Source organism: Dermacentor variabilis, chromosome 6 (genome assembly GCF_050947875.1).
Source record: "Dermacentor variabilis isolate Ectoservices chromosome 6, ASM5094787v1, whole genome shotgun sequence".
Classification (NCBI taxonomy): Eukaryota; Metazoa; Arthropoda; class Arachnida; order Ixodida; family Ixodidae; genus Dermacentor; species Dermacentor variabilis.
Window position 1 is genome coordinate 158,661,722 of NC_134573.1, and position 21,169 is coordinate 158,682,890.

The window sequence follows — 21,169 nt, forward strand, 5'->3', positions numbered from 1 at the left end:
CGTTGATATGGTGGCGCTTTGATACGATGCCAATCTGACGCCGTGTAAGCACCGTAATTCAAGAAAGCAGCTAGCCCGGCCGCTGCGCTGAATATGCACAAATATGGGTTGCATGAATTGCGGTACAGGCAAAAAGAAAAAAAAAAAGAAATATAAGGGGGTGGGAATTCGTGCTGTCAGCGTGTGACGCAAACGTTTAGCACGAGCGCACACTGGCGCGATAATGCATGAACCGCTGCAATAAAGTCATTCAAGTGCACCGGGCTGGGTGAACGTCGCTGCACCGCCATGCTACGTCCGGTTATCTTGAGACGGGGACGTAGACGTGGCCTCTGCAAGCAGTCGTTATCGTATCAGCAGCGCGCAGGGGACGAGTGCCTGTAGCTGCTATTACCCGACGCGGTAAACGGCGCGCTCCTACACGTCGCGACGTGCTGTATAACGTCTACGTGCGCCTCATTACAATTCCTGGCGAGCAGCTTGGCTAAAAGAAACAAAACAAAACAAAAAAAAGCGCCGGAGGGCGAGAAGGCAGGAAGATTCTTTCTCTGAGAATAAGGAATTTAGAGAGAGAGAAAGGAATGGAGAAGTGCGTATTAGCATTCACGGGTCGGCAGCGTTGGTTGGATTAGAAAGGCCGGAACCGGTGTCTCACTTTCTCGATTCTAGAAAAACAATGCACGCATAGTTCGTTACAGCGACGTGCGTCTTCAAGCACTAGCTGCCTTTCGTGCTTCATTTCGCGGCCACTGAAAGCTGCAGTTATCGCACGGCATGTGATCAACAAGTGTCAGTTGTACGTAAACAGCCTTGTGTCATTTTGTGCGACAAGCGTATTCGTTCTGCCAGCCACTGCGGTCGTATTCCAGCGGGGCGGGTTGCGAAAACTAAAAAAGAACCATTGCATCTTGGAACCCACAAAGCCTTGTCAGTCATGCTTTTGTCGTTTAATTAAGTCGGTCTACTGCATGAGTTTTTAGTTGCAGCCACGAGACACGTATCCACCGCGTAGTTAAAAAAAAAAAATCCATTCTGATGTTTTACGTGCCAAAACCACAATATGATTGTGAGGCACGCCGTAGGGGGGACTCTGGATTAATTTTGACTAATTCAGGTTCTTTAACGTGCACCTAAATCTAAGTGCACGAGCGTTTTTGCATTTCGCCCCCATCGAAATGCGGCTGTCGCTGCCGCGATCGAACCACAAATACAGACGGCATATCGCCACCATTATGCTTAACGCCCGCGTGAAAGGAAGGCGCTGATTATGTTTCTGGTTTTGTTCTTGACATAAACGGATCTATTCTCATGTGTTTTTCAGTACAAACTGGTATCGCGCCCGTCTGCGAGACGCAAACAGGTTACGCGCGCAAAGCACCACGAGCTTTTGTGACGTCAATCTAAGAACCAATCAACTGCGCGCGCAAGGCTCTCCGCGCGTTGACCATGCTCTTACCAAGATGATGTTACGGTGGCGCCATCGCAGGAAGGGGCGATGGTTGGCTGCCGACTCCCGCGAGAGGGAATGCGGGCACATGTGCGTTTTCACGACTTGCTTGGGCCGATAAGCTCCTCACTCCACTTTGGGACATTCAGGCGTCGGCAGCCCCAGTGACCATGTCGGAGAAGGCGACGTTTCACGAGGATGGCCTCACCGCCCAGCAGCTAATCGGCCACGGCGACGGGCTCACCTACAAGTACGTGTCGCCTCCGGCATAAACACCGCTTCGGACTGTCGTGCAGCCTCTCTATTTTTATGATGACTACGCGTGTCTTCACGTTTTTTTATTGTAATCTGTGCGCACCGTTTCTTCGTATCGAGCAACTTCACTTAGCACAAAAAGGTCCATCGTAATCGAGCCCGCGCTAACGAGCTCCCAGCCGCTCTGCATCTTCACGCGGATATTGTGCGTCATCGCCGCCTGAGGAGCACGAAGAATAGCAAACGTCCAAACTTGGGCGTTGCTATGCAACAAGAGAAAAAAAAAAAACAAAGAGGGCTGGGGGGGTGTATAGCGCCGCCGTTTAAAAAACGGAGCACTGCATTTGCGCTGTCTGCTTGTTTAACTATGTGCTGCATGCTAAAATATTCCCAGTTGGCGGTTTCCTTTTCGCTCTCTCTGCTTGCATTTAATGCCATCCTTATACGCGTCGTTGAATAAGGTCCTTGAACCTCGACCGGACCCGGTAAAACTTGCGTTTTCTGCCGTGTTTTTGCCGAGTGCCGCGTCAGCCGGCTCCCGGTTTCAGACCGCGCGTTTCCTGCGCGAGTGAGGCAGCCACTGTGGCGGATTCCTCGGGCGTCGCTCGTGACAGTTGTACTACTAGATGCGAAAATTACGCGCGCAACAGTTGTCCGTGTCGCAGCTGTTGCTCCAAATATATATACTTTTTTTTTTTTCGCCGCCTGGAACGACATCGCCTTAGCGCTGCGAGACGTATCGTTTTACAGACTTCGAGGCCAAGGATAATTTGCCTCGTGAAACATCGTTCCAGCGCACAAACAAACACGAACGAGCATCTCTGAGAGGGACAACAAGAACGCCGGATCGAAATTCTCGACCGCGATTGGCTCCCTTCCGCAGATTGAGCAACGAAGCCAATCGCGACCGAGAATTTCGATCCGGATCGAACTCGATCGCGATCAGAAGAGCGCCGTGTGACATTCGCACATAGATCAATGAAGTTAACTGTCCTGTAAAATACGAAAACCCACGCTTCTCCTTACCTACTTCCAGTGCTGATCAAATTGTTTACTCGTGGCAGGAGGCATGCACCATTACATCCTGTGCTCTATGCGAAGCGCTGACACAAATGAGGCTGTGGCCGGAGTTTTCGTATGTAAAACCGTTACGCTAAAGCACTGAGAAATGCAGCATGTTTCAGTTGCATTGGAAGTTTGAAATTTTGCAAAGCTATGTCATGCATATTTTTTCTTTAATCTTGCTAATACATCATCGTAGCTTTCTATAATTTTTAGTGTCCTTGTTTTCAAGTACTTGTCAGTGTTAGAAACCTGTCAAGTGTTCAGAACCAATGTGTGCTTCGAGATAAGTGATGCGTAAGCTGGTTAGTATGATGGACAAACATTACTGGGGCATTGGCATCAGAATATTTGACACATGAGTTCTGTGTTGGTTTACATAGTTAAGGCAGCACATAGACGCAACCAGAAAGTGCACATACACACACGTTACGTACGCTAAATTTTGCAAGCACTAACATCAGTATCCCCCTGTGGTGTAGAGCTGTCTGGTTTTGTCAACTACCTACTATGACTTGGTAGTACATTTGAGGGCATGCTTGTTTCCACAAGTGCTTGTTTACCAGCGAAAAAACTCATGCTTATGCAGAGTGACAAACAAGCTTGAGCTTCTACTCTGTCAACATTTGTTGATTAGACACTCATATATTTCATATATTTCATTTGTTGATTAAACACTTATATAGTGCTCATATTTCACTCTCAATAGCCTATCAGAACCAGAAATTTGTTTCCAACAATCTATTGGTGAAAGTCCCTGAAGGCCTTTCGTGAGAGTGTGTAGGAATGAAAAGGGCACGTTTCCTGAAACTAGTGCAGTCTATCAAACGTGTTAGAAGTTCTGTTGCTGAAAGAACACTAATTACATATTAATTTTAAAAAATTTATGCACATAACCACTTCATATGAATGAACAACCAATACATTCAATAAGTGAATATAGTAAACACAGATTGCCAGGACTAGCATAGTTGAGAATGCTTCCACATGTGGTCACATAGGGACTCGTGTGAAAAAAAGTTAAATGTTGGTTAGTTATTGCTAACAAAGTAGGGCTCTACTAAAGCACTACTAGGAAATACTGCACTTTCTCTGGTGACACAATAGTAGTTCACTCTACCAAAGGAATATGGCATGCACCTATCTGTGTAGTTGCTGTTCTTATGTTTTTCTTGCAAATTATTCTTCAGTGATGTTCAGCGCTGTGCAGCTACCCTCCTAATGACATGGCGCTTCACTATTCTGACCAACACTGTTTCATTTTCGTTTCAGTGACTTCCTCATCCTTCCCGGCTACATTGATTTCAACGCTGACGATGTTGTAAGTGCTGCATTAGTTCTACTTCTTGCGCTTTATACTTGTGTAGTGCTAACCTTGGCTGTTGCGATTACAAAGCAAGAATGCATTTTTTCACTTATCGGGCAACGCTGTACACAAATAGTGCAGTTATAAAGATGTATTGCCAAAAGTGTTCTGTGAGGAAGTAGTTTGTTTCTCCAACTTCCTCTTCATTATATGTTACGACCATGATGAATGGAGTTAAATGTCATGTTGAATGATGTGTCATATTTTCTGCTTTCATTGCATGATCAACAGTGTTTTGGGTCACAAATGCAGGCAATGCAAAAAGTTGCCCTAGATTCTACAGTGTTGCCAAACTAAGCACAACCAGGTTCTAAAACCCTGTTCCTTCATATTATCTAACTTAGGAGGCATATATACCTGTTTGTTTGATTATAGTTAACATTTCTAATGTTGTTTTGTTTGTCAACTCTTTTCCTGTGTATAAGTAAAACATCTAGGATTCAATCAATTTTCCTGGCCTCCATTACGTGCCACTTTTATCAACTCATCAGGAACATCATTGAAAAACATGCAAGAATCTACCTACTGGAACACCTATTGTCCTCTGGTATAAGGAGGTTCAACCAGTGCAAAACGATGGGCTTAGCCAGCACTTGGCCTTGAGGTGTGCCTTGTATGTTAACAAATGTCAAGCTCAGCTACAGTATTTACAATATTTATGCAGCTTGCCATGATGAGCTGGGCTTAGTGGTACTGCAGGGGTTTAAGTAGATACGAACTTTACGCTTACCTTGTTCATATCGCAAGTTCCTGTGCATAGCTAGCAAACACTCTTTCTGTGAAGACTCTTTGAAGCGCTTTCTTTTTATTGAGATTCCATAAGAGGGGTGTATAGCTGGATCTGCATATGATACCAGATTTCTACACAGTCCTCTGGCTATTTCCACCACACAAATGTGAAACATACAGGCCCTTTAAACCTGGGACAATACTTCTACTGGAGTGTCTTCCTAGCCGACGCCTTTTACGCATACTCCTTCAATTGTTATTGCGTTATGAAAGCTTTGAAACAGCATAACCTGTTGAATGATCTTTATTTTTACAGTTTGGGTTGTTAAGCATGGATTTGCGAAGGTTGTGTTGATTGGACCAGTTGCCTAGTGTTGTTTCGGGACCTTGTTTGTACTTTGACTAATATCAGTTTCAGTATATGCGTCTTGGGTTTTGAATCACAGAACGGGATGTAAAGATATGTGTGGGTGAACATACTTCTCCTCAGCCTTACTTTCATGCTTTACAGCCATGGGGAGTGCATTGACAAAATGGGTTGTAGTTGTCTAGTAGAATCAGCAAATTCCCCTTGCTTCTACACATCACGCTAGCTTTATACAAAAGGCATTTTGAATTCAATTATGCTATAATGAGGTCTTACTTCAGAAAAAGAAAATAATTGTAGCAAGTGAGCATGCAGGTTGTATTCTTGTTGAAATCTAGAACAAACTGAGCTGCGCATTTCATGGGGTGTGATGCATATTACAGGTAAACAGTTGCCTATCTTATGTGATCATAAAATTTGCAGGATCGGTTTGGTTGACTCATATGAGTGTAACTTTAGATCACTGAAGCAAGCTTGTGTCCTTTAGGAGACTGCAGCACAATAGGCATAACAAACTCTTTTAGCGTGAAATTGTTTGGTGGTGTATTCTATGAACTGAAATGTGGTTTGTTACAAGGACATGGTCACATGCTTTGAAAACTCATTAACCCATCCATAGAGTTTTTGAGAGAGAGTAATGACCATTGGGATCCATAGCTTTGTGTCATGGCTTACCTATAGAGTATTAAACGACGATATCGGGTTTGGCATTGTGAAATTATGTAGAAGCACTTTCTGCAGTAGAATTTGAAAATTAGACAACCTATGCCTAACGTGATGGTTTTTCTTTCACATACAGGAACTTACATCCAAGCTCACCAAAAAAATCACGCTTCAAGCCCCCTTGGTATCATCACCAATGGACACGGTCACAGAGTCTGAGATGGCCATCGCAATGGCGGTATGTGACCACAGAGTTGACTTTCTGTTGGCCAACTTTATGTGGCCTGTGTACTATTGGAAAAGTAGTCACGTTCAGCAATCATGCTTACATGCTGCATAATGTGAAAATTGTATATGAAATTAATCTTGAATTCTATTGATAGAACTCAATTCATGCCTCATTTGTATGTGGAAGTAGACAATCATTGTTACGGTCTGATGTTGGAGCCCGTGCATGTGAAAAAACTGCCCCTGTTCATGGCTATTAACAGTTTTGTGTACTTTGGACTGCGTGCATGCGAGCTGAAAAAAGAAAATGAAGTTGAAGCTGTTGTTAGAACACCATTCTTTATACTTCGGTTCTTAAGATCAGTATAAGCTAGGCATACTTAACCTGGACAGCTTCTGGAAAAGGGTTTCTGTTTTGTGAATGTTTATCATTCCTTGTCAATACAATAGCGTGTTCATAAAACAAATTTTATCAAGACTCCCTGACGAGCTGACCAGATTAGGGGCCTTTAGATAGCTTCCCATACATGCAGTGGCATTTCTGTTTAACCACACTCCTGTGTAGACAAACTGGTTGCCCTGGCTCCTCCACATTTACCTAATGGGAGTCTACTGTAACTGCAATGTTTTGTTGTCTTGTGTTCTTTTAAGTAACTGAATGACCCTTTGTGACTTCGGAGGGAACATTGCGGTAATAGGCCTGCTGTTAATAACCTGTGTTTGTGCAGCTGTGCGGAGGCATCGGCATTATTCACCACAACTGTACTCCAGAGCATCAGGCCAGTGAGGTGAACAAAGTAAAGGTATGCAGCATCTCCCAACATTGCATTCTCCATTTTTCTCGTTCTTTGTTAATAGCTCTTGACATGGCTCGGGACATAGCTTGGACGCCACCATTATTGCAGATATTGGCCTCTCAGCACACCACATAGGAAAAGAGTTGAGAATGAATAGGAACATTAGAAAACGCAGGTCCTCGACTTCGATATCATCCGTGAACTTGAAAGTACATTAGAGGCAAATGTAGGGTTGGGCAAGACTACTGTTTTTCTGTAATTTAATGCGGAAACACCTCAATGACTGATTTGTGCAAAGACTAATGGTAAAGAACAGCCATTCAGGGCTTGTGTATTTTCTTGTCGGTCCCGTAAAGGAAGCGTATTGGTGTTCTTCTGTGTTGCTAGTGTCACAACTTGCTCTTTCATGGCCAGTTGTATAACAATGACAAATGCATTTTTTCAGCATAACAGAGTGTAAATTAAAAGTCTAACTTTGCACACCTGTGTCAGTTTACCTGGAGGTTTATTGCACTAGATAAGGTACTATCTTTTGCCATGTTTTTCATGACCACTTGTGCCCCCTTATATATGAAGCTGATGTGGAATGACTATGTACTACTTCGTTAGCTCAGCGTGTCTTGTCATGAACGTCTTTTTTTTTCCTTCATGTTTGAGTGCTTGAATTTGTTCTCATTGAATCACAATTCCTTGCAGAAATACAAGCATGGTTTCATCCATGACCCAGTTGTTCTAAGCCCCGACAACTGTGTAGCCGATGTGTTTGAAGTGAAGAGGACGCATGGCTTTGCTGGTGTCCCCATCACGGATACCGGGAAGCTTGGTGGCAAGCTTGTCGGCATGGTCACTTCCAGGGACGTCGACTTCATCCCGCCCGAAGACCACAACAAGCGCCTTTCTGAGGTGGGGTGCCTTTTCTTATGCATAGATTTTACAGTGAGGCTGAATTACTGTTTTACCTTAGTTCAAAATCGAGAATGGGGCTGGCAATGGAAGTAGCACACTGTGGTATAAAGGTTATAAACAGGAATAAAGTGCCTCAGAAAGGCTGGTCAACACTTTGTTCAACGTTTTGACAGGAGGACCTATCTTCGTCAAAAGTGGCCTCATCATCCTCAGCAAGTTAGTTTTGTGTGTATTGTACATAATTTGTTAAAACTAACCTGCCAAGGACGATGAGGCCACCTTCGATGAAGGTAGGTCCTCCTATCGAAACGTTGGCCAGCCTTTCTAAGGCACCTTATCCCTGTTTATAACCTTTCTATCATGTTGTACCTTAGTAACACTTAGTTTAAGAATAAGGAATGAAATCGCCCTGTTGACAATATTCAGTATGCTCTTTTGGCTATAATGTTGTGGGCTAGTTCGTGAGTATGGCGAGACGACATATTGCTTTGCATTTGAAAAGCAGCACTTATAGAATAAGATCATTCAGCTTTTCTTACTGCACATTCTGCAAAGCATTGTAAAGTACAATTAATTATAATATTGAACTGTAGATCTTACAGATTTGCACTACCTGCTTTCAGCCTAATTATAACGCAATTCAGTTCAGCAGTTGTAATATCATGTTCTGACGGTGATGTGTCCCTGCTACATTTAGGGACCCTCAGAATACTAGTATTAATTATACCTAAAGGCTGACATGTCTGGCCAGTGATCAATGCGAGAAGGAAAAAAACATGAAATTACGTTTTATTGGTGAGCTTGGTGCACAGCATGATAGACTACAAACTTAAAGCAGAGGGACAGAGACGAGTAGGTTGCCAGGCTCTATTGATACCAAATGCAGCCCGAAAAATTGTAGGGCTTCCACTACTCTCGAGTTTGTGTTCACGTGAGCCTAAAATGCAACAGCTGCACTTGGTTCTTTACTGGCATGGTAATGACCCACCATTTCTTTGGTTTCCCAAGGTGCTTTGGTGCCTTTTTCCAAATCTAATAAATGCCACCAGGGTAATAGAGAACTTTGGAATAGGAGCCTCCATAGTTTGGGGCCCCAAAGAGCTTTGTGGGTGTTAGCGTGGGGGCATGCAGGAGTGAAGAGTTTTTGAATAGGGCTTTGCATTTGTGGATAGCATCTTGCGCTTTCAGTGCCACTACGGCATCAAAAAAAAGTTACTATATATAAACTATACCATTTTATGATAAGTGTAGTTTTGACTTTCGTGTTTTCATGTTTAATTACAATTTAGAGGTTATTATATTAGCAGCAAGCAATTTTGTTGCACTTAGTTTTGAGTAACCAACTTATGCGCCTTCACCAGCCAAGTCGTGTTAGGCCTGAGAGCCATTAAATCGACAATCGAAATTGGAATCGGTGGCGTTTAATGGTTCAATCTTCATTACACATATTGTTTGAGAGAAAGCAATAACCACAGTCGTTTCTCCCAGCCTACCAAACTTCATGCATTACCACGAATCAAGCGCAGTTTCGTGCTGGATTAGAACCGTTGCATCGGTCGGTGCTGCCATGTTTGTTGACACAAAACCCAACTGCAACTTAGGTCTCGTGCATGCACAGTGGCTGCAATGCTATTCCTTTGGGGCCCCAATACGTTTGGGGGCCCTATTCTGAAACTCTATAATGTTAGGGGAACAGTGCTGCAGTTCTTGCTGAGTATTTCATAGTATTTCATAAGTATTTGCAAAGTATTTTCATAAGTATTTCATAGTTTTTCCTTTCATCATCATTGTGTATGTATTGGACTACGCCTGGAACAATGCATTCAAGCACACATAAAGTATGGCAATGTGTGGCTTCCCATCATCATCAATACTGCATTCCAGCATCACCATGGCACAACTCTGTTCATGAAATATTCCAAAAGTCTGAAAGGCGGGAAAGGGGAACAGACATGTTGTTGCGCTTCACCAATATGAACCAGGGAAGAAATTAGGGCTCATATCATAGCTGAAATTAAGATGGAATGAATTTCTTTTGATGAATAGTACCAGTGTATTGTATGAAAGGATCCAGTGCCTTTCTGCAGAGTTGCAGGGTGGTTTCAATGCAGCTACTTCCCATGGCAAAATTATATACAAACTCTAAATATGTGTGCATCACAGATGCATCCAGTGATTCTGTCAATGAGGGCGCTAACTTAAGGGATGTCGCACTGTACATAAGGCTTGACTCAGTTCTTGACACTATACATATGCTTTACACTCTATTTCCTTCAGGTGATGACCGCGCTAAAGGACCTGGTCGTGGCACCCTCTAAGGTCACCCTGACAGAGGCTAACTCACTGCTTCAAAAAAGCAAGAAAGGTGACGAAGTCCTAGGGTTCTAGTAGCATATTGCAAGATCATTTGTTAACAAGCTTACTGTGTTGTCTTTTATGCCGAGTATTCAATAAGGCTGGCTTTCTTAGTCTGCTTGTTGGGCATCTCCATGATTGTGCACTAAAAGCTGAAGTCCCACTTGATATTGTCAACTGAGTGATACCAGAAAAATTAAACTAGTGATATAGTAATCATAGAAGTATGAAGGAATCTGTACCAGGTAGTCAGCTTGCTATCAGTGACATCACTGTATCCTCTGCTGGGTCTCTCGCAGTGGTGGCTTAGCGGCTATGGTGTCGCGCTACTAAGCATGATATCGCAGGATCAAATCCTGGCTGTCGCGACCGCATTTCGATGGGGGTGAGATGCAAAAGCGCCCATGTCCCGTGCATTGGGAGCCGGTTAAAGATCTCCTGGTGATCAAATTTAATCCAGAATCACCCACTATGGTGTGCCTCATAATCAAATTGTGGCTTTAGCACATAAAGCCCCATAATTCAATTCAAACTTCTGCTGGACCTACTTGCCTGTCTGTTGCTATCATGAGCTTGTTTCCCAGTAATGGAACCCATACTCTGATGAGGACGCAATGCTGAAATTCCCATGTGCTGTCATTTCAATAGATTACAATGAATGTATTAGCCAGCCCGATACATTTAATCTATTAATTAATAGATTAAACTTATTAATATAGTTCCCCTCTGCACAAGGCACAAATAAAGATGCATCAGTCCCAATTGAAAAAATTGGCCATTACACAAACATAATATACAGGCAGTTTGCGAAACATTAATTCATTGGTCAATTACAAAACAGAAGTCTATAATAAACAGACTTCTGCCTAGCTGTCTATATGCTGTAATACACAGCCTTTGTCATCACTCGAGCTCTCTCAGCCCTTTGTTGATTTCTTTGGGAATTGTGAAATGCATGGAGTGCTTGTCATGGCCAAGGCATCTGTTTACGACACAAATTTCAATGTGTTTTCGCTAATGCCAAGATGCATAGAGCTTGAAAATATTTCCTTGCACCAATGTAATTATGTGCTGGCCTGCTTTATGCGTCGAAAAAATGTATTCAAGACTCTTGTGCATCTGGCACATTTTTGCTGGAGCCAGGTGTGACATTCACATTAAGGCACACAGTGAAGTGTTAATAGGCAGTCCCTGGTGGTGTGGAGCATCATGTTCCGGTGCTTTTGCTACATTGCAGGTGTACCCACCATCATTTGCATGTTCGAAGAACATGAGCTACTGGCAATCAACTTCAGTGGCGGTTTAGGCAGATGATTTGATGCCTTTGTTAATAGTCTAATGCAGTGGTGCTTTGTGCATTGTTTCACATACAGAACAGTTTTGGGGACATGCATGCCAGTAATGTCTAAATTGCTGAGCAGTTATGCAATGTTTATATTAGTTGCTGGCATTTTCTAGCCAGCATATGTGCTTATGCAGTCTCCTGCAACAGGAGAGGACATGCTTCTGGACTAATTCTCCATGATGCATGGCTGTTGAAGCTTAAGGAAGAAGCAAACTGTTATTCATGCCCAAAGCATGCACTACATTCTCAGCTTTAGTGTACGGAACAAAATGTTGCATCACAGCATTACTGAACCTCTCTAGAAGCACTGAAATAAATGTTACTCTAACATATTTTACATCAGAGTAAGCATCTTGGGAAGAATTTCAACATTGAGTTGTTGTGCCATTATGTGAATGAATTCACCTTTTGTCTGCGACTGCTCTGTAGTTGTACCAGACATTTCATTTATAAATGTTTCACACAGGTTCATCTCTGTAAGCATCATTTGACACCTTCATGTATGCCACCTGCTTTGGTTCAAAAGTTTGTCTTGTGTACGAACAGTACTCATTCAAGTTTTACAGCTGCAAATTTAGCTTGTTGCTGCAATTGCTGAAGGTCAGCCCGTAGCACTGCACAAAAATCCTTGAAAATGCATGTTCGTATTCTCTGGCTGTAAATGCTACAAAACTTTCATTGTGAATTCACGAGTATTCAGCCGCAGTTTTTCTTGCACTGCTGTGGATCGCACATTTATGCTTTCACCTCTCGCTATGTGCAGGCAAGCTTCCCTTGGTGAACCAGCAGGGCGAGCTGGTGTCACTGATTGCACGCACGGACTTGAAGAAGAGTCGAAGCTACCCGCTGGCCTCCAAGGACGAAAACAAGCAGTTGCTGGTGGGTGCAGCGATTGGCACCCGGGAGGCTGACAAGCACCGACTGGATCTCCTAGTCCAAGCGGGTGTGGACGTCGTCGTGTTGGTTAGTGCCTGGCAGACATGGACACCCACGTGTGGTTGTCTAGCCATTGTCTGTTGTCATGCTTTCATAGCAAGATGAGGGCAGGCTTAGAAGAATAAAATTTAGTCGAGTGGCTGGCCAGGCTGGTCGGTGATTGATCTTGGTGAACAGCTGAAAAGGTGGACTAGATCTTGTTTATGTCCTCGTCTGCATTTTTGAATTAACCGGTTAACACTAGTGATGTTGCACTGTGCGAACAATGCACAAGTTCAAATTTCTGTCTCCATTCTTTGCAGCATTATATTTTGCAGCCCAGTGAATTAATTTTTTTCTCTCTGTAATTTTTTTTTGTTCATCAAATATGTTTTTAAAGCAACAAAGGTTCACCAACACTTGATGAACCTTATCTCTGGTGGCTGAGTAGGCTTGTAAGGACAGCACTGTTTTCATTGTTTATGCAGGACTCTTCACAAGGCAACTCCATCTACCAGATCACCATGGTGAAGTACATCAAGAACAAATACCCAAACCTACAAATCATCGGCGGTAATGGTAAGCCATCCAAGACCTGTCGCTGCGCTTACCAGTGCACTAAGCCACATTTATCTTTCATGAATTGTGTTCTGTTGCTTCTGGGTAGTAGTTGGTACAGTTGAAAACTTGATTCAACAAAGTGATGACCACACTCGAATTATTTAAGTAAATCGGCAAGTTTGTGAAATTGAGAAAGGGATTTCTTGGTCTTTGAAATCTATAATTGTAACGTAGCGACATGCAAAAGCTACGGCGGCATTGTATTTGCTGCTAGTCCAGCCGTCTGTCACATAAACCATGAAATAACAAAGGCAACCACTGCCGCCCATACCAAGGTGGTGTTGAGTCCGCTGTTCCCCGTATGGGTACGATGTGCAGCCTCGTCAAAATAAAACTAGGGCCACGACCATGCCGCCTAGATGTTTTAACGTTATAGCTTTAGAGCGCGCACTCAAAGAAAGACTCGTCGCTGTCAAAATTATAAGGAAATCACCACTTTCTTTTACTCATTTCAGGAAAAACTTTGTTCAATTGAGTTCAGACAAGTTAGTTTCGTTAATTAGGGTTGATGACAACATTGAACCCTATGGGTACCTGCCGCGGAATGGAAATTTCTTGGTTAAATTGGGAACTTCGTAAAATCGGGTTTCATTAGATCAAGTTTAAACTGTATACTGTATTCATACCGGCTTGCTTAAGGCCTACCGATTGTGCGTTCTTATCAAAGCATGTTCACTAGATTAGGCAGTTATATTTGTCAATAAGTTGTGTCGTCTGCATGTGAGTTCAGAGAAGTGTCTTTTGCAGCTTGTTTTCCTTTGCTTGCTGACACTTTCACACACTCTGCAGTTGTCACATCTGCTCAGGCAAAGAACCTCATTGACGCTGGAGTCGACGGTCTTCGTGTTGGCATGGGCTCCGGCTCCATCTGCATCACCCAGGAAGGTGAGTCTATATCTCCAGTCACACCTTTGTACTCCACCTTGCGAACTCCATGTAATGCAGCAAAAGCTATGGGTCACATCAGTGATCCCTGATGAGTGGCTGACAATGGGCAAGCCTTCTCAAAACATGCAGCTGACTCTTGTTACTGGCAGGCTTACACAAGTAATAGCATTCACTGCACAGAGTTGGTGAGAGAGTATAGATAACATCATACTGCCTTTTTATACCGTGGTATAGACCTTTCCAGTGAAAGATTACTAAATATTGCTATAATACTCTCAGCTGTTGTGTACCCATGCTAAATCCCATTAAAAGGCACTGGATACTGCAGCATATGCCTTTGTACTCGAGTGCACATTCCAGGTGGGGAGGTACTCTCTCCCCCCAGTTAACAGGCCTATAGTTGTATGCAGCATAAAAGCAGTGATCAGTGTGAATCTCAAAGTGAGGTTTCCTACACAAAATTTGTGCTGCTATTTGAGTGTCCCCTGCTGTGCACGGGAAATGAGGCTAAGCATGGTCCTTTCTGCAGTGATGGCGTGTGGAAGACCACAGGCTACAGCGGTGTACAAAGTGGCAGAGTACGCAAGGAGGTTTGGCGTACCTGTGGTTGCGGATGGTGGTGTAAGCTCTGTGGGCCACATCATCAAGGCATTGGCCCTGGGTGCTTCCACTGGTGAGCTTGTGGTGCTTATAATATTGTCATTGCTCTTTAGTGAATGTGAAAGGATAACAGCATATTGTTCCATCTTTCATGGGTGATTATACCAAAAATTTTAGCTTTGTGTTGAATGGAAGACATCACTTAGTGTCTGTACCAGGCTCTCCCATAGTGTTGTGAAGTTTTATGACTATAATAAACTAAATGCACTATCCTTTTGCTATGTAATAGGACTTAGAAATGCCTGTCTTTATGACTGGCTATTACAGCTTTATTTTTTTAATGGCTTTCAGTACGTCTAGAATATTCCATTTATTCTTTGCTCTTAACTCGCAGCTAATTATCATAACATGCTTGCTGGTTTGCTGTGCTGCATAAGTGTTGAGCGTAGCTTTGTGTGCATTGTTCCCAATTTACGTCCAAGAGTTTTCTGGGGCTGTAGTTGCTGTTATCATTCATTGATCTGAGCGACTGTGGTGGCATCTCAGCCAATGAAGAAAGGTGGAGAGAAGTGAAAATGAAATGGGGATTGTCACGTGATATGGCCACTGCTAACATTTGCAAGTGCTCGCAACAGTCAGCGATGTTGTTTGCAATGCTCTCTGATCAGATCACTGATTTGATGGCACATTTGCTGCAGTCATGATGGGTTCCATGCTGGCGGGCACAACAGAGGCCCCCGGTGAGTACTTCTTCTCCAATGGGGTGCGTCTCAAGAAGTACCGTGGCATGGGATCCCTCGATGCAATGGACAGTGCCAAGGACAGTGGCAGCCTGAACCGATACCACCAAAGGTTGGTCAGTTGTTGCACTGTAATCGTAGCTGTGTGCTCAGAGGGAAGGCGAGGAAGACAATGCCCCCTCTTTCCCCAAGCTTGTTGAACTGGGTCCATATGTTTCCAGTTAATGGCTGGCTTTGGGAAGAATGAACTGATTTCCATGAAAGATGGGCATCTCTGAACAATTGTGTGCGTTGTGAAATTGAGTGTGCGAATGAACGAGCACAAGTTTCATATTCTTTTATATGTGATGAAATATTCTTGACTGGCTCAAGTTCGGTCGCTTGGCAATATCACAGGTAGCTAGTATGGAGTTGGTGGCAGCTGGAGGAGATACAGGGTTAAGTTGTAACATGTATTCTTGGTTACCTAAGTCAGTGCAGGCTCCGCCCACAAAACCACAGTGCACCTGCCCTCTGTGCCTCTGCACTCCAAAACAAGTGCCTGACAAATGCCAAGATTTAAGGAAGTCTGTCTCTGCCATGACATCAAAGAAAATGAGCAAACATGGTTGAGTGGCACCTCCATGCAAATGCTTTTTGAGTTGGACAGCAGTATGTTTGTCGCCACAGTCTTAAGTTGTCGCCTACTATAGTCATCATTGAGAACTGCAAGTTGGCAGGCGTGCAGCTTCTTGTGGCAGCTTTCAGACATGGCACACTACTTTCTACTTGCCATGGCCTCAGCCACATTGAACAGAGTCCTTTCTTGCCAAGCTACAATGAGGCATACTTGTAGGAAGCTGCAGTAATGAGTTCTTTGCCTCTTCAGCGAACAGGACAAGGTCCGGGTGGCGCAAGGAGTGACAGGCACCATTGTTGACAAAGGATCAATCCACCGCTACGTGCCGTACCTCATCACTGGCATCAGGTTTGGCTGCCAGGACATTGGCACTCGCAGCCTGGACGTGCTCAAGTGAGTATTCCATTAGCCCCAAATGAGCTGGTTCAGTACAATGAAAACTCTTGATAGGGGTACAGAAAAAGTAAATATTTTATTTATTCGAAGAGTATAGGCCATAGCGAGATGCAGTTTTCACATGAATGTGTGGGAAAACATAAAACATTTCTTTAAATAACGGGAAATCTCGCAGCCAGAGTACTCACATTTGTCACTGACAGGTGTCACTTCATGATTTTTATTGGCATCCCCTTTGAAACGTGGTGGTGACAAAAACCAGTGTTTGCCTAGCCTGCTTGATCTAATCAGGTTTTACAGCTATGTATCACAGCCTAGCATTTTCCCTATCTCTCCTTGATAATTTTTTTTGAAACCTCCTCTATATTCTAGTTACCTGTGTAGTTTGGCTGCAACAATGCCACCTCTGAGCAACTAGTGTAATTACCCTGGTTATGAAATCTTTTGTTACTAAAAAAATCCTGTTTTTTTTTGTGTATTTGTGAAAACCTCATCTTGCTATGGTCTACATACAATACTCAAAATATTAAACGTTTACTTCTGTTGTATTGTCCTGTACTTCTATATATATAGTAAAGCTCTGCCTGTAGATAACTGAAGCATCATTTCTCATGCAATGTTTGTGTTCAGTGGCAAAACACTAGGCAAAGTAGACAGCCAAACCTCAAAATTCCACCATGGTGACACACCTGACAACACACACGATCACAAGCCTGAAATCCTGGTCTTTAGATTTCACCCGCAAGCTCTCTGCATTAGGTTTAAATGCACCATGGCGTATGATACCAATTTTCTGTAAAACCTCCAACTCGCCTGCCATCAATAGCCGAAGTTTGTAGCAGTTTTAATGCACCCTTGGACCCTGCACTTTCCAGGAGGGTAAATATCCAAGCCAGCTTACCTATTAGTGCACCCACCTAAGCCCTTGGCTGTGGTTACTCCACATAGCATCAGGTTGTGTTGTTCTTTGTCTCTAGGCCTCTAAAAGTTTAACATTATGATCATCGTCAAGTAATCATACAGATATGGAAATTTAATTGCAACCTGTGTGAGTCTCTATGGGAGAGATGCGTAGCATATATTGCGCACAGAAGTGCGCCCCTTCAATCTATTCATTGCATTTGCACAGCAAGTCGTCTTTCACAGCTGCAGTGATTCGAAAACTTTGAGTAACTGCACATGCCCGCATGTCTCAGAATTCGATGGCACGCAAGAGTTCTTGACAATATAAATGTTGCTGCTGGCAGCTGCGGACAAGAAAGCCATTCGGGCTTGTTTTAGGTCTCATGGGGAACAGGTGATGAAATGTGGGAGCCTTCTTGTTAATAAATCTCTATGCTTTCGTGCTTGTTGTATTGTGGCTCTTCATGAAAGAATTGGGCTGTTGCTTCCACGGCCATTAATTTGCTCCTATAATTTCATTGCAGGACAAACATGTACTCGGGTGACATCAAGTTTGAGAAGAGATCAGTCTCTGCTCAGGCTGAGGGTGGAGTGCATGGCTTGTACTCGTAAGTAACCTTTCCCTTTTCTGCTGTTTCTTTTTTCTTTTTAGATCTTTTGAATGCGTGACTTGTTTTTCCTTCTTCACGAGTGCACATTCTTCCGTTTGTGCATGTGTAGTGTTTCTGGTGCTGCAAGTGCAGTTAACCTTGGCTATAGCGTTGCAGAAATCTTCTCTGTGCGCTGTTACTTAGCAGTGTGAACCTCTAATCGGTTCACTGAATAGAAATATTAAGCTGCACTAATTATTAATTGCTAAATAATAATAACATGCGCTGTTTCGCGGTCACCGAATGTCGATTACTACAGCCCATTTCTGTTTTGAGTCGATGGCTTCGGAAAGCACAGCCAGCAAAGTAAGTGGAGCCTGTCGAGCCAGCGTTGGCAGGCTTGTGTAGGCGTCTTGGTTTCGGACGCCATGCTTTGGTTGGGATAGTTATGTTCATTTCCGTTGGGTGGCGCTGCAAAAATTGTTTAATGTTAAAACATTTAATTTTGTTGTTATTCCTTGATGTGATAGTTCACTTTTTGTTGCATCACATAGCAACGAAATTAAGCAGCAGTATAAAGAATATAAACATCAAAGCATGTAGTATCTTAAAGAAAGAGAAAACCTCTGCCCCTTGCTGAGATTCGAACCCCGGTCTTTTGCGTGGGAAGCGGACATTCTACCTCTGCACCACGCTGCGCGAGTGCTACCGATCGCAGCGCCCCAACGTCGTTACGGTCCTTTGGCTTCACTCTGAATGCATTGAAAGAGCGGCCATTCTGGACACTCTCCATGTTCTAGTACACTCCAGTCTTGCGAATGGCGAGCCCCCAAACCACACTCGCTCAAAGCAACACTAAATTTGCTCACCTCACCGGGATATAACATCCACCCAGTTTTTGTAGGTGTAATAATAAAAAACACTGTGCACCCAATTTTATAACGCAGGAAATGCTGCATGCCTCAGATTCTGGTAATCGGAAGCAAGGTGAAACAGTTTACTTTCACAGAATGGAAATTAGTTTACGCTTATTGTCCATTGTTGTCATTCCTGGAATAGCTTTTTATTTCAGTCTCTGGACCAGCGTCATTGTACCTTCCTTTTGGTGCATTGTGCTTGATAGTTCGCATTTCTCAAACCACACCACTGTAGTTGCAAAAGAGATTGTGGCCCGTGTCCAGACTAGCCACTTCGTCGGCTTAGTATGTAAAATAACCTATCTTCTGAGTGAGCATTCATAGTCAAAGCATGACAGCAGTGGTTCGCCATCCTACATGAAAACTTGTTCTGCTGACCTCTTGTGATGAAATTGGTGATGACACTAACTGTGATTGCAGACTGTTGCTAACACCGTAAACATGGTTTTGGTTTCATATCTAATTGGAAACGAAATTTTTGGACCAGTTTGCTTGGTAAAAAAGATGCACATTAGAATTGGGTCTTTACAGTACTTAATCATTGTGTGCTGCCGTTGTGGCTATGGACGCCAGCCTGGACCTTCAGTTAGGATCAAATTCACTAGAGCTAAATTAATAGTAAACCACTGTATAGTGTGGTGAACGAGAAGAAAGGGGGTTAACAGAGGAACCAGATTTTTATTAATCATAAGAAGCCAACAAACAGACACCAAGGACAACACAGGGGAAATTACATCTACTTACTAATTGAAATAAAGAAATAAATTAATGGAATTGAAAGTGGGTGAAAAAACAGCTTGCCGCAGTTAGGCAACGATCCCACATGAAGTTATCAGTGAATGATAGGGGTACACTAATTACATTGCGAGCATGTAGCATGCATAGTCATAGCCAATTGGGAAAAGAAATTAGAAAAGGCCAAATCGATTTTTCTGCCACGCTTACGCTACGCATAAGGTTACCACAAAAAAAGGCACCTATAGCAGTGAGCAAGAACTCAATGCAAAAACCAAGTGGGGCACGGCTTCTGGTGTAAAGAACAGTACTGAAGTTTCCTTATGGCAGCCATACATTTACATGTACTATTGTACATTTTCACAGCAGTATGAAACAAAGTTCTGCAACTTGACATTCCTGTTCCTACTAATTTTTCTAGGTTTGAGAAGAAGCTGTACTGAGCCAGGCCCCTTGGTAAAATGGCAAGAACTCCTGTGAAACCGCCCATGCTGACCAACATTCCCATAGAGCATCGACGCCATGAAAAGACAAACACAAAGCAGAAGCCAGGCCATGGAGAGAAGAAACTTTTGAATGTGTATTTAGAATAGCACTCGGTTTTTTACTGCGGCCGAACCATGTGGTACAATGCCTGATCGATGCATTGCTGCAAGAATAGCCTTCTATGCCGTCTATGCGGAGAAAATTGAGCCACAATGTTGATTTAGTTATAGCGTTAATATCTTTATTTTTAATGCGTTGCATATGTTTTGGTTCACATTCCATTGGAGACCTGAATTTTTTTGTTTCTGCCCTTGCACTTTAGTTTTCTTGACAATAGGCAACATATAAAGGAATCATGTGAACGGGTGATATGTTTCACTGTGTACAGTGAATGTTTATGAATTTCCTCGAATATCCTGCTGAGACATGAAGCAAACGACGTCAATTATAGATGACATTATCCTCAAACAATGCCATCTATGTCTTGTTTTGGTTACGTATTTTGTAAAGAGCTGTACAGAGAAGGCACTAAATGTGCAGAAAGGCACAAGGCTCGGTGTTGAGGCAGCTGGGAAGCATACTGAAAATCATGACGGCTGTACCTACTGTTTCGTTATTTTTTATATTGTGCCATCCGAATAAAGTTTACATGCAATTGAAAACTTTTCACCAGCATCTTAGCGTCTTTTTCAGACTGTTGGTGACCCTGCGCAGTAATTAGTTAGGAGCAGAGTGTGCAGATGTTGCAAGCCGCAACTTTAGAAGCCATGACTGTGATGTGAATTTTCAAGCAGATCAGTCATTTTAGAAGTGACACGTGAATCGTAGTGCATTAAAAAAGGAATGGCCACAGAAACGGGATGGAGCACTGTGTCCTGTTTCTGAAATCGTTCATTAGCCTGAATTTCCTTTCTAGCGAAACATTGCAGAAGTCATGATACATCACAGTGAAAGACTGTTGGCAGGTAAAGATCCTTGGGAGTACTTTATCAGTCAACCTTGTACTCGGGATGGAATGTAGCACTATGTTGGAGAGGCCGGCTTAATACAAAGTGACTTCAGCCTAGCAATATGATGCAGGGTTGGGATAATGTAACTATTCTTTTCCTTTTCCTCTTTTGCACTTAGTGGTTGGAGTGGCCTGGTGCCTTTATTATCACCTGTATTTCCCAGCTGTGAGCAGTTGATGATACGAATCAACTGAGGGGTATCCCTACATTATAAGGGACCAGGTTTTGG

At 43.1% G+C, this 21,169-nt stretch overlaps 1 protein-coding gene across 1 annotated transcript; it reads left to right on the plus strand.

The window, feature by feature from the left end:
* The first annotated feature begins 1,493 nt into the window (after positions 1-1,493).
* Positions 1,494-20,599, plus strand: LOC142585565 (inosine-5'-monophosphate dehydrogenase 1-like). Its single transcript, XM_075696407.1, has 14 exons — positions 1,494-1,697; positions 4,037-4,085; positions 6,026-6,127; positions 6,846-6,920; positions 7,611-7,817; positions 10,098-10,185; positions 12,284-12,483; positions 12,924-13,014; positions 13,846-13,941; positions 14,474-14,617; positions 15,243-15,396; positions 16,153-16,296; positions 17,727-17,810; positions 19,866-20,599. Exons 1-14 carry the CDS (start codon positions 1,618-1,620, stop codon positions 19,885-19,887), a joined length of 1,536 nt encoding a protein of 511 aa, XP_075552522.1. The 5' UTR covers positions 1,494-1,617; the 3' UTR covers positions 19,888-20,599.
* Positions 20,600-21,169: the final 570 nt, after the last annotated feature.